This window comes from Mustela lutreola, chromosome 7 (genome assembly GCF_030435805.1).
Source record: "Mustela lutreola isolate mMusLut2 chromosome 7, mMusLut2.pri, whole genome shotgun sequence".
NCBI classification, from domain to species: Eukaryota; Metazoa; Chordata; class Mammalia; order Carnivora; family Mustelidae; genus Mustela; species Mustela lutreola.
The window spans coordinates 34,554,803-34,567,295 of record NC_081296.1 but is presented as its reverse complement, the minus strand read 5'-3'; the positions used below and the strand labels follow the sequence as shown (position 1 = coordinate 34,567,295).

Genomic DNA, 12,493 nt, shown 5'->3' with positions numbered 1-12,493 from the left:
AGCAGGTTCTCAGAGGTCCCATAGGGCTGATGAGGCAACCCTCCTGAGCTCCACGGGGGCTAGAAGCCCCTCTTACCCAGGCTGATCTGAACTTCCCATGGGCATACATAGCCCACTTTCTCCAAGGCTGCTCATCAGGGCCAGGAGGCTAATGGCCTCCTAGGCCACTCTGAGCAGATGCATTATTGATAACTTGTAATTGATCCAGAGCTGCCCGTTAGTGTCCCACTGGAATTTAGGCCAGACAGCCAGAGGCCAGGGCTTGCCCAGCCCCAAGCCCATATGTAGAGACATAGGCACATACATTAAAACAAGGTTTAGGCTAGAGATATGAACCCCAAGTGTATGGAATTCTCCTAGGCAGGCAGGCATGCATTCATTCACTCATTCAGGTAAAGCATGGTGAGGGCTATGTTAAAACTCTATTATGTGGTTTGCAATGGAAATGCCTCTCCCAGCTTGGAAGTGAGTCCTCAGTGGCCCCAAGTGAGGGGGGCCATGTGTGCTGCACTGCAGTAAATCTCCCACACCAGTCCTAGGGGCTGACCCTGGGTGGCATTTGTTGCAGGGAAGGCCTGGTGTGTCTGCAAGACAGAGGACTGGGAGGTGAGAGAGGCTGGGGAGATCAGCAGGGTCCACTCCAGGCACAGCCCGTTAACCACAGTAAGATGTGATAAGATGTTAGTCTTTTTAAAAAAAAAGCGACAAGAAGCCTCTAAAATCTTTTGAAGAGAAGGCATAGTGCTGGAGGAGGTGGTGTGCTGATTGAAATGAGCACTTTGGAAGGCCCATGCTGGTAGCAGAGCAGAGAAGGACTGGACGGAGATGGGCCAGGTTGGAAGTAGGACCAACAGTCGAGATGCTACTTCTGCAGCCCAGGCTTGATGACCAGAATTTGGACTGGGTTGGAGACAGTGGAGACAGGAGGTGAGGAAATTATTTAGGAGGTCAAAGTGTCAGCATGGGCGTGCACTGGAACGGGTGAAGGAGAGGGATGTAATTTTACAAGCTTCAGAGGGTGTGGTGGCTGGATGCTCTCAGCCCTTGGCCAAGGAGGAAGGACAGACGCTTTACAGGGAAACTGCAGATAGCTCTCTGGCTCTCAGCTCAGCCCAGCTCAGTTCCAGGGGACTGGCAGGGCCCTGAGACCCTTAGAGCCTGGCTGCTGCTTTCCCTATACTGAACAAGGCTATGTGTGCTTCCCTAGCTGACCAAAAGCCTGTCAGGGGTCCTAGGATATCAGGACCTAATTAGTCAGTGGGTAAACTGGGGCTCCAGGTGGGAAGGAGTCTCTGTCCTGGGAGACAGGGTAAGGGAAAAGCTAAGACTACAGGATGCATCACAAGCAAAGCCAGGCCCAGACCCCAGGCTTCTGACCTCTAGCTTCACAGACTTTGTATCAAGGTGAAGCCTTAGGGACCAGATGAAAGAGACTGAGCTCAAGCGGTACACAGAGGGCTTCAAGGCTACAGGGGCTAGGAAAGAGCAGGAGGCTCCCAAGTGGGGAGAAAGTAAGGGCTGGAGGAGGCAGGAGCCTGAGTTCTCAGCCCATTGCGCTCCCTCACCCTGACTTGTGGTGAATCTCTTCCTTTTTGGGCCTCAGTTTTACTGTGTTTTCAATAAGGCAAATAGACTAGCTGAACTCTTGAGTCTATGACAAGGACCATGCTGGCTCTGGGACCCCAGCTGGGAGGGAATAAAGCACAAGGGACAGGTAGCTCCTGTCTTGAGGGCCACCCCAGCTCCCTGATGAAATGCCCCACTCCCAGAGGGCCGACTCTACAGAAAGATAACATAATCCAGAATCCCTAAAGCACATTATCAAAAATGTGTAGCACACAGTAAAAATTACTATTCATGCAAACAAGCAAAAAAGAGAATTGATTATAAAAACATAGAGCAGTTCAGCACAAAAAGAATTGATTATAAAAACATAGAGCAGACACCTGGGTGGCTCAGTCGGTTAAGCCGCTGCCTTCTGCTCAGGTCATGATCTCAGGGTCCTGGGATTCAGTCCTGTATTGGGCTCCTTGCTCAGCAGGGAGCCTGCTTCTTACTCCTGCTTCTTACTCCTGCCTGCCACTCTACCTGCTTGTGCGCATGCTCTTTCTCTCTCTGACAACAACAACAACAACAACAACAACAACAATAACAAAAACATAGAGCAGTTCAGAGGCTGCTTAGAATTTCCACTGAAGATGACTTAGGTCTATTTGAGTTAGCAGATAAGGACTTCAAAATTACTGTGATTAATATGTTAAAGTGGGGGAAAGATGAGCAGAATGGATGTAGCATTTCAGCAGAGAAACAGAACCTGTAAGAGGAATCCAGTGGAGCTCCTAGGACCTCAACACGCAATGTCTGAGATTGGGTTTTCCACTGTGTAGGTTTAGCAGCAGACTGGACATGGTAGAAGGTAAGACTGTTGAACTTGAGGATAGGTCTATAGAAAAATATTGAAACTTATGGCCAGAAAAGAAGAAAAAAAAAGGGAGAGTGAGTGAACAGAAGAGGGTGTAAGATGGAAGGCATGCTCCAAGCGCCGAACATGCAACCAGAGCTCCAGGGGGAGGATGGAAGGCTGAGACAGAAGCAATCGGTCAAGAAATCGTGGCCAGGAACTTTCCAAATCTAATGAAAAATATCAATCCACAAATTCAAGAAACACAGAATCCTAAGCAGGATAAACACAAAAACCCCACCCCTGGACATGCTGCAGTCAAACTGCTGAAAACAGGTAAGAAGGAACACCCAGGCTCTCAGGGCTTGCCTGGGCCTCCAGGGCTGAAGACACATGGGGAATTCAAGACCAACCTGAGACCCAGGAAGAATGAAAGTGCAATCACAGCCCTTCTTAATGTGCATCATTAGCTAAGTATTTCTATCAGATAACCGGACCAGATCCGCCAGGATCCACAGGGAAGCCCTCACTGTGCATTACAGAGCAGTCAGGCCCCTTCCATTGGGGCTGGGCTTTTAGTGGCTACCCAGGTGGGGCCAGACCCCTGGGGCGGCAGGGCCGGCACACCCAGTCCATCTCTGCCTTTAATGGTCTGGTTTGTGGAGTACACTTGACACGGCCTTGGCCTGATCAATGCACACTCCGGCCAGAAGCTGGACGGTATCTAATGCAACAGCAATAATTTTCTTCCATCCAAATAGTGCTGTCTGCACAGAATGCCCTGCCTTCAAACCTATCTGCCATTGGGATGGCATCCAATGTTTATTTCCATTAGTTTTGCCATTGTTGGTAACAATAAAAATCAGGAGACAGTTGCAAACTAATGATTTAGGAGCGGGGGAAGCTGAATTCGACCTTGGCCCCTTTCCATCCTTTGTGAAGATGACTGGTAGTTGGCCATAAATTTAAATTATGGCAAAAGGATAACATAAGTTATTCCTCTGATGGCTAATTTTATCAGCTAAATAGGCCTGTCATTAAAGCTATCTGCTGTTTTACAAATCACTTCCCATGCTTAAACACACACACACACACACACACACACACACACACACACACTTCCCTTCCCACAGTGGAATCTTGAATAATCCAGGTAACAAAGACAATTGTGCTGAGCTGGGGACTTGTGGCCTCTCCAGGAAAAAAGAGGGGACTCTCTGGAATGAGCTATCAAGCACCACCCCCAGAACCAGGATGGGACCACTTTTTTACGATTTCCAATCTCTTGATGGCCACAGAGGCCCTGCTCTGAGTTGGCTGCCCAGCCTCAAAGGTGAGAATTTGTGCAGCCATTGGCCTTCTGTCAGGTGTGCTGAGTACCAGGGAGCTGTGGGTGCAGAGCAAGGCCCCCAGGTCACCTCTCACGACCTAACAAGTGGACTATAACCCCCTGCCATGAGGGTATAGTGGATGGAGGGAAAGGTGTGTGGCGGGGAAGGAGGAAGGGGAGGAGCAGGACACCACCCCTCCTACCATTGCCTACCACCACCAGAAATGCCTGTTGCTTGAGGTCAAGATTATTATCCTGTTTCTTCTAGAAAAAGGCCAGGGAGACTTGCACCACCCAGGGAGGATTACTAAATGTGACTATGTCCATGGGACTAGGGAGAGGGGCAGAGAATGTCATGAGCCCATGGGCGTCATTTCAGGTGACTGTTTTCTTCTTGGGCACATAGACCACTTCGGTCAGCCTCTGGTGCCTCAAGTGTGCCTGTGTGACTGAGTTCCACTGACAAAATGGGGGCAGAAGCCTGACTAACTGCATAACTCTCTACTTCTCCCCCATTGAAGGGAGAAAGCCCCAAGGACTTAGCAGCAGCAGTTAGAAAATGACCGGCTCCTGGAGGCCAGAGTGACGGGGGACTGGGGAGCCATCACCAGCTGTCCATGGCAACTGCACTGGGCTGTGATGTGAATGACAAACTCCTCTTGTGTTAGGCCACTGTGATGTCTGGATTTGTCTGAAGTAGCAGCTTATGTCACTCCTGCCAGTGACTTGTCCAGACACCCTGTTTCTGGCGGAAACAGGCAGACGGACCTGATGCTGAGTTCCATCCCCCCGCCCTCCACCACAAGGCGACCCTGGGCAAGCAACGGCCTCTCTTAGCTGTTGTCTTTCCATTTACAAAGGGGTTAATCAGACCTAGCCTATGCACTCTGACTGTAAGGTCAAAGGAAGCTAAAATACACGGGGGTGCATTTGTAAGTGGTCCCAATTATATGAGTGATTATTTTACTCTCTTTCCTTTTTTTTTTAATATTTACTGAAAGACTCCAGTAGACCAGACTTTATATATGATACTTGAATTAGTCTGATCCTTAGAGCATCCTCATGACATAAGCCTTGTTTCCTCCATTTTTTCCAACAGGGAAACTGAGGCCCAGGGATTAAAGGGGAGATTAGCCGCTGGCAGAGCAGAGGTCAGAATCTTGCTTGTTGGCCCCTTGTCTAAGCAGACTCCCTCCACCCCTCCGGGCTGCCCCCACAGAGGACTCCTCATCCAGGGACTGATGCTGGCCCAAGGCCCAAGGCTGTCCTAAGAGGTTCACAGAGCTCCATGGGCCTCCTTGCAGGCTGGGCCTCAAGTCACCCTCAATACCTGGGTTTTTGCGAATGGTCTCAGGGTGGATGGTACTGAGGAAAGAGAAATGAACTTTCTTCCATCCTTCCCACAGGACCCAGCAGAGAAGAGAAATACATTTTGACAGTGAGCCAGGCTGGATCCTATTAACTCTAGGCCAAAGGCAAAGCTTACGGGGCAAAGAGCAGGTACAACGAGGACTTCAGAATATGTCTCAGAATTAGAGCTAGATCCTGCACACAGCTGTACATAAACCCTCAGAAGCGGTTTCTTAAGATGAGCTGGAAGAATATATCATTGCAGTGACTTAACTATTGCACCTCAAACAGTCTTAATCTCGGAAGCGGCCAGTACATGGAGACAAAGAACTCACACCATCTCTCCGAAGGATAGTAACTAGTATCCCACCTCTGGAGCTCACCTGTGTACCGGCAAGATTAACTCCGAAGAAAATCTGGCCAAGATCCAGACAGAGAGCAAAATACAAGGGAAAGGGGAGGAACTTTCCACAGAGGATCGGAGGCTATCTGCTCCCGTCACAGAAGGGAGCAATCTGGAAGCAGGCCGCCAAAGGCCAGCCAAGGCTTCGGAAAATAAGACTGCCTAACATTAGAGTCTCCTCCTTTTTGCTGGCCCCAGATTTCCAGGAGGAATCTAAGGATGAGGTGAGCCTAGCAGGCAGAAGAGATCATGGACATGAGGGAAACACCGTGTCCTGTCTCCCTGTGAAGACCAGAGGCCAGTGTGATTCTAGACGCAGGGGGAGCACTGCAGTGAGGGGGGTAAGAGACCCTGTTTGCATCCTCATCTCCTAATCGCTGTGTGATGTTGGGCACACTTCTCCCCTTCTCTGGGCCTCAGAGCGCCCCCGTGTGCCGAATCTAGAATTGTGTCAGATGCCCTCTAAGGACACTTTCATTTATAACATAAGGTGGTCCGGGGGCACAATGGGTGTGCCTGTGGTAAGAAGGGAGCTGCCACGTGGCACAGAAGATCAAATGTACAAGATATTCATGCAAGAAACCAGCAAACTATGTCACCCAAGAGTCCTTACAGGGTCACAGCGACAAGCAATTTAAGCCTTCTAAAAAAGCCAAGATGAATAAAACAGAGTAACTTTACAGAGCAGAGATCAGACAACGTCAGACGGTGAGAAGTCATGTTGACAGCAGGTTCCCTCGATGTGATGTGATGTGACGATCTTCCTCCCCTAAAACCCATTACTCCAGTCTAATCATGAGAAAAACATCAGACAAATCCCCATCATGGGGCGTCCTACGCAATACCTGAACGGTACTCCAAATGGTCAGTCATCAAAAACAAAGAAAGTCAGAGGAACTTTTATAGCCAGGAGGAGCCTAAAGAGATATGATAACCACATGTAATGCGGTGTTCTGAATGGGATCCTGGAACAGGTCAAGGACATTAGCTAGAAACTACAGAAATCGGAACAGTGTATGGACTTTAATAATAACACACCAATATCAAGTCCTTAGTTGTAACAAATGCATGATACTGATAGGAGATGTTATGTTAACAGGGAAATTGGGTATGGGGGACATGGGAACTCTGTACCATCCTCACAACTCTTCTATAAATCTAAAACCATTCCAAAATATAAAGTTTATTTTAAAAAGAGCTAAGATGAATAATGTCTTGGGAAATATATACACAGATACACCCCAGGAAGAGAGTGGAATGAATACAAATTGGCTGTTTCATTTAATCTGAGATCCTGAACATTTCATGGGAACTTTGGTAAATTTCAGCGTTTTAAGTAGCACCTATGAATCTGATGTGGAAACTGCTTTATTAAACTGAGAATTCCAGCAGGAAGAGAGAGCGCACGAGTTTTTGACAAAGAGGGGGTTTGGGGGTGGGCAGGGAGATGGATACAGTGGGAGAGTCTGGAAATACCACCAAGATGGCTGAGTGCCGCTACATCTGTCCCTGTCCGAGAGCTGTGCTCAGGCTGTGGTTTAAAGACATCCTGGGGCATCATCTGGCCAATGTCTTCACCGAGCACCGAAAAGTGACATGGGTAGAAAAACGACATAGAACGCGACCCTAAGCAAGGTGGGCTGGGAAAGAACAGTGTTCCATTAGGACAGCTGGGTCTATTCCTGGCTCTCACAGCCCTCGACTAGCTGTGAGCTCTCAGGCGAGTCACCCACACCTCAGTCGTCTTATCCATAAAATAAATGGATGTACCTGGGGGAGAAGGGGTGGGCTGGCAGTCACCATTCGTCATGGGTCAGGTTTCAGGCTACACCATGTCACAACCATCCTTCATGGAATTTGTCACTATTCCTCTTTTTCAGATTAGGAAAACCAAGGGCCACACAGGTCCCATCAGGGACCAAAGCCACAAGGCCCATCAGTGGGCCTTGCAAGCTGGCTTTGCACTCAGGTCTGCCCCTAAAGTCTATTCTCAACCATTCTGGGCGCTCTTCTCCCAAAGTGTCTGGCCGTCCTGGAGGTGTCGTGAGCCAGCACTCTCATTTCTTTAAGGCTGTTTGTAACCCAGTCAAATCTCAAACCTGGTCCTGAAGAGACCTGGGAATGAGGTGTCCATGTGCCTACCCCATGGAGAGGGCAGTGCTCAGCTTTGGGACAGCAGCAGCCCTGGTTTCTCTGCTCTTATTGGGCTCCTCCCGCCTTCCCTGTGAGCCACTGGGATTCCAGCCCAGCTGGCCCTTTTTGCTGCCTCAACTAAGATGACAGGCTTCAGGTGTTTTTTAAATTAAAATGGTTTGTTTCTGCTCATTTCTTTTCCAGATGTCATTACCTAGAGGAAATCTGTCTTTATTTATTAGCTCTTTCCTGTGCAGAATCCAAGGGAGTCTCCCCTTGGCCGGGACCCCAGGGAGGAGGCCACATGTGGGGTCTCTGTGGGCTGGGGACGGGGGTCCTAGTGGAAAGAACTGGGGGTGGGGCTGCCGGTAGGGTTTTCTCTGGGCCATGTGGCTCACGGCTCACGCGCTGTGACTATGAGGCTTGCAGTGGGCCAGCTTGTTCTCTGCCGGGCTGGAGGGCTGTGTGAGAGCTTATGAAGGGCAGATGAGGTATTCTGTCGCTGTGTGTCACGTGGCCAACTGCAGCCACGTGGTGTTCATTTTCCTATTAGTAGACTGAAAGCTGCCTGACCAAGCTCCAGCCAGATCCTGGCTGACACCCAGATGTGTCCTCTCCCTCCTCCTCTACACCTCCGTCTACTCTGAACCCAGGCCTCTCCCTGCTGGGTGGCTGAAAAAGCTTCTCAGCCCAGGCTTCTTATCTCCGTTCCTCACTCTTGCCCATCCCACCTCCAATAGCAGCCGGAGAGATCCATCAAAAACGCCAACCTGAGACTTCCCACCCCTGCTTCTAACACCCCAGGCCTCCCCTTTCCCTACGGGATGGAGCCCAAATTCTTAGATCAGCCATGTAGGCCCTTCCCAAGCCAGCCTCCTCCTTCCTGAATGGCCTTGAACTCCCCTGGTACAACACCCACTCTAACGCCTCACCTGTCCCCTCTGACAGGCACCCTTCTCCAAGTGGCCTTGCCCAATGCCAGCTCCTCTGGAAACCCATCCGCTCCCCTGCCCACTGGCATGCAGAACTCCAGACATGTCCCTGCCCCAGGCAGGCACCAGACTGCCCCTGTTTGCTTTTGGGCCTGCCAGACTGGAGCCACACAGAGCCTCCTGGGGGTAGGGGCCAAATCCTCTCCACCACAGTGCCCCCAGTGCCCAGCACAGGTCGTGATGGTGCTGGCAAACTAGATGCATGGGTGAGGGTGAAGCTGATGCCAACCACTTAGGGACTAGAACACTGGTCTTCCCAGGTCCACAACCCTGTAAAGACTGCCCCATGCCCAGTATCCTGAGGAGGAGGATGTTCTCCTGAGGGCTGTGTCCCCTGATGTCCCCTCTTGTCTCTCATAAACATTTTGTGCTAAAATGAAAGGCCATCGTGTTCCCAAAGTAGATAAAAAGATTTGGTTCCCTGACCGACATTCCAAAGAGATGATTTTGAAGACTCTGTGTGCCTGTTCTTGTGGACAATTCTAGGGATCAATTTGTGGTGACATTCCACAGACTTCCCACTCCCTCCAGCTCTTCTTCTAGCTAGGAGAGGTTGGGGTTGGGGGCCCTGGAGACCCACCATGAGAGGGTGCTGGGCTGTGGGCAAACGTAAGTCAGACGAGGTCTATCCTGCGGGAGCATGCCATTCCATGGGAGCAGCAGTCCCGGGTGCAGAGAACCAGAGCCCGTGGCAGCGAGCGCCCAGTGCTCAGTGGAGGCCCACAGCAGGGCCAGGGGTTAAGGGAGCAGTGACTGCTGCAGGAGGACAGTGCTGTGGTTAGTGGAAAAGCCAGGACACGCAGGCTGCACACAAATCAGTTAGGCAGGGCTGACAAGGGGCAAGGGCTCAGGCAAGGGGTACATCACAACCAAAATGAAAGATGGGACGGCACAGCGCTTGTCGGAATGGGAGGTGACTCTGTCTGACTTCTTCAGAGTGTTTATGTACGACATGAAGGATGTATGAGGGTGAAAAGCCAGGCAGATGCATGTGGCCCTCAGACCCCCACAGAGAGTGCCTGTGGGCTCCACAGAGGAGCAGGGGGAGGGAGCAAGGGGTGTCCATCCTCACTGCACTGCAAGCCAGAAGCACTCAGCCCCACACGGGATAAGTAGCTGGGGCACTCTGCCTGGGCTGGCCCTGGGGACTAAGGGTGGGGGGCAATAGCTTATGTGGCTCATAGGGTAAGGGGCAGTGGCCTGTCTTCCTCCCAGAATCCAACGGAGAGGCCAGAATGACCATATATTTCATTTCGTCTATTCTCTTCCACACTTTCCACCACCTCGCTTGCTGGTCCCCTCTGCGGCAATCTCACTGGCATTCTCACCAGGTACGAGAACATCCCCTCCCTGGAGGCTGTGTTTTTACAGAGCTCTGTAGTCTTGCTGCAGGACCCAGCTGGCCCCCCGCCCCGCCCCACTGGCTCTGCTGAGCATGGCCTCACAGGGCCCCTCTCTGTCTTCCCCATAGCTCCTGGAAGGCACAGAGAACTGTGAACACCTCTTGTGTGGTGACTGGTCCACAGTGGTGCCCAGCAACCTCTGCAGACAGAAGCTGTCCCCTGCTCTAGAGACCACTGTGTCCAGAAGACTCTGCTGAACTAAGTTGGTGATGGCTGGCTCAGGCTGGAAGGCTCACTGGTCACCATGGTACAAAGAGAAAGCACCCTGGCCTGAGAGTTGGTGCTGAGCCCAGGCCTGGTGAGGCCGAGCAGGAGTGACCTTCAGAGACTGGTTTCCCACTCTGTGGGCCTTAGGTTCCCCATGTGTCCTCGGGGGCCCTGCAGTTCTGGTCTCCTGCGGTTTTAGGCATCACCGGGGCCCTTGGCTCTGGACAGACCCGGGAGTGGCAGGGCATTACCCCTTGCTCCTGACAGATCTGCGTCAGTCTCTCCAGCTGCTCGTCTTGGATGACCTTGGCCTTCTCGTACTGCTGGATGACCATCTCCATCTCCACCTTCACCGGCAGGACGTAAGCTGGAAGACAGAGACAGCTCCATGAGGAACTTGGCAGTAGTGGGGCTCAGGAGGGAGAGGGGCCAGTCCCAGCAGCCAGCCAGCGGCAGGTTCAAGTCCGGGAGTGGTTCCTAGAGGAGCCGGGGGGTGCAGGGGCTCAGGGGTTGTCTAGGCACCCCACAGTACCCAGACAGTATAAAAGGGCTAGAACCCCAATCTGCAGTGACCAAGAGAACTGTTTTCCTCCTTTGTCCTAGTGACAGCACCCTTCCTTCTGGCTGTGTGCACAGCTGCCCGGAGCAAGGGCTGGACTTCTGAGTATCCTGTGCAGCTATGGCCAGCTGTGAGACCACAATCTGGACATTGTGAGGCAAGTGCAGGTGTCGTGCAGCAGCTTCCGGGAGCTGGCGGTAACAAGGAAGCAGAAATCCTGGAATCCTCACTCACAGCTGGTGGGAAAGTGACATGGGGCAGCCGCTCTGGAAAACAGTGGAGCAGGTCCTGAGATGGCTAAAACAGAGTGACCACAGGGCAGGGCGAGTCCATGCCTAGGCACTTCAGAGAAATGAAAACATACCGCCACACAAAAGCTTGGACATGGATGTTCCCAGTAGTCAAATGGGGAAACAAGCTAAACGTCCAGCAGTGGATGAGGGGATCGAGAAAATGTAGCCTGTCCATACAAACGAGCATGATGCAAAAATAAAAAGAAATGAAACACAGGCTACACATGGATGAAACGCTTTTGCTCAGTGAAGGAAAGCAGACACACCAGAACACCTAGACTATGATCCTACTCATAGGAAATGTCCAGAAGAGGCAAATCTACAGAGACAGGAAGTAGGTTAGTGGCTGTCTAGGGCTGGGAGGGTCATGTGAAGTGACTGCTAATGGGTACGGGCTTTCTTTTTGAAGTGGTGAAAGGCTCTAAGCTTAGGTTTTGGTGATATTTGCATGACCCTAGCAATATACTAAAAGCCATGGAATTGTGCACTTTAAATGGGTGTTTCATGTGAGAACTATATCTCAATGAAGATGTCTAAAGAGGAAAGGCAGCTGGGGCTTTCCTTTTGCCTCTTTATCTTCTTCCTCTCTTGCTTCTTCCTAGTGGCCGAGATAAGGATGTGATGGCTAGCCCTGGAGCAGCCATCCTGGGCCATGGGGTGACTTTGGAAAGTAGACAATGTATGGCAGAGCAACAAACAGGAAGAGCCTGGAGTCTCAACCACAGAGAGTGCCACATCAGCCCGGGACTCCGACCCCTGCAGACCTTCTTGTGAGAGAAAGGCTTCTGCTTTAAGTCACTGTCATTCTGGGTCTCTTTTACTCATGGACAGTCCTATTCACCCAGAGAGAGTCTAGCCTCGGGTTGGAGGGGCCCCAGATCTTGTAGCCTGTTGGTAGCCACATGGGCCCTTCCCTTGGGCAGTTCTCCAGGCTCTGTGAAGTCTCAGTATCAACTCCTGACCCGACCCTGGCCTTTGGCCTTCATGCTCTTCTCATATCACAGAATTCAGCTTTTCCTGACTAGTCAGAAATTTTGGTCACGTGCCTCTCTTGCCGCTGTATTCTACAACTCTCCACATCTCCACTCTTCGATTCCTTTTCCACCCATGATCTCCCACCCTCTGGGTGTTCTCTGGCTGCTGCAGGAATGATGTGGGGCAGAGAAAGCAGAATTCTCATGTTTGCTTCTCAACTGGAGGGCAGCCCACTTGTCCTGCAGGCCCGTCTCCAGGCTCCCAAGGCTGGACCCAGTGGCTTCTGCCTCCTCAGAGCTCTGCTGAAGCCAATTCACACCCAGGGTGAGAGAAGCAAATTAACACCCACACTTTCACCCGGCACATCCCTATCCTGAGGCTTCCAGTGGTACAGCCATGCCTGCTATGTCAGGATAAAGGGGCAGCAGCTGGGAAGAGCACTCGCAA

General features: G+C 51.3%; 1 protein-coding gene across 4 annotated transcripts in view; it reads right to left on the bottom strand.

Annotated features, from left to right (window-relative positions):
• TMEM266 (transmembrane protein 266) overlaps positions 1-12,493 on the bottom strand; it is a 114,294-nt gene that overhangs the window by 18,219 nt on the left and 83,582 nt on the right. For all 4 annotated transcript variants that reach the window (XM_059180281.1, XM_059180280.1, XM_059180279.1 and 1 more), the window contains one exon: positions 10,471-10,586. In XM_059180281.1, the coding sequence (XP_059036264.1) occupies positions 10,471-10,586 (116 nt within the window). The remainder of the gene's footprint in view (positions 1-10,470; positions 10,587-12,493) is intronic.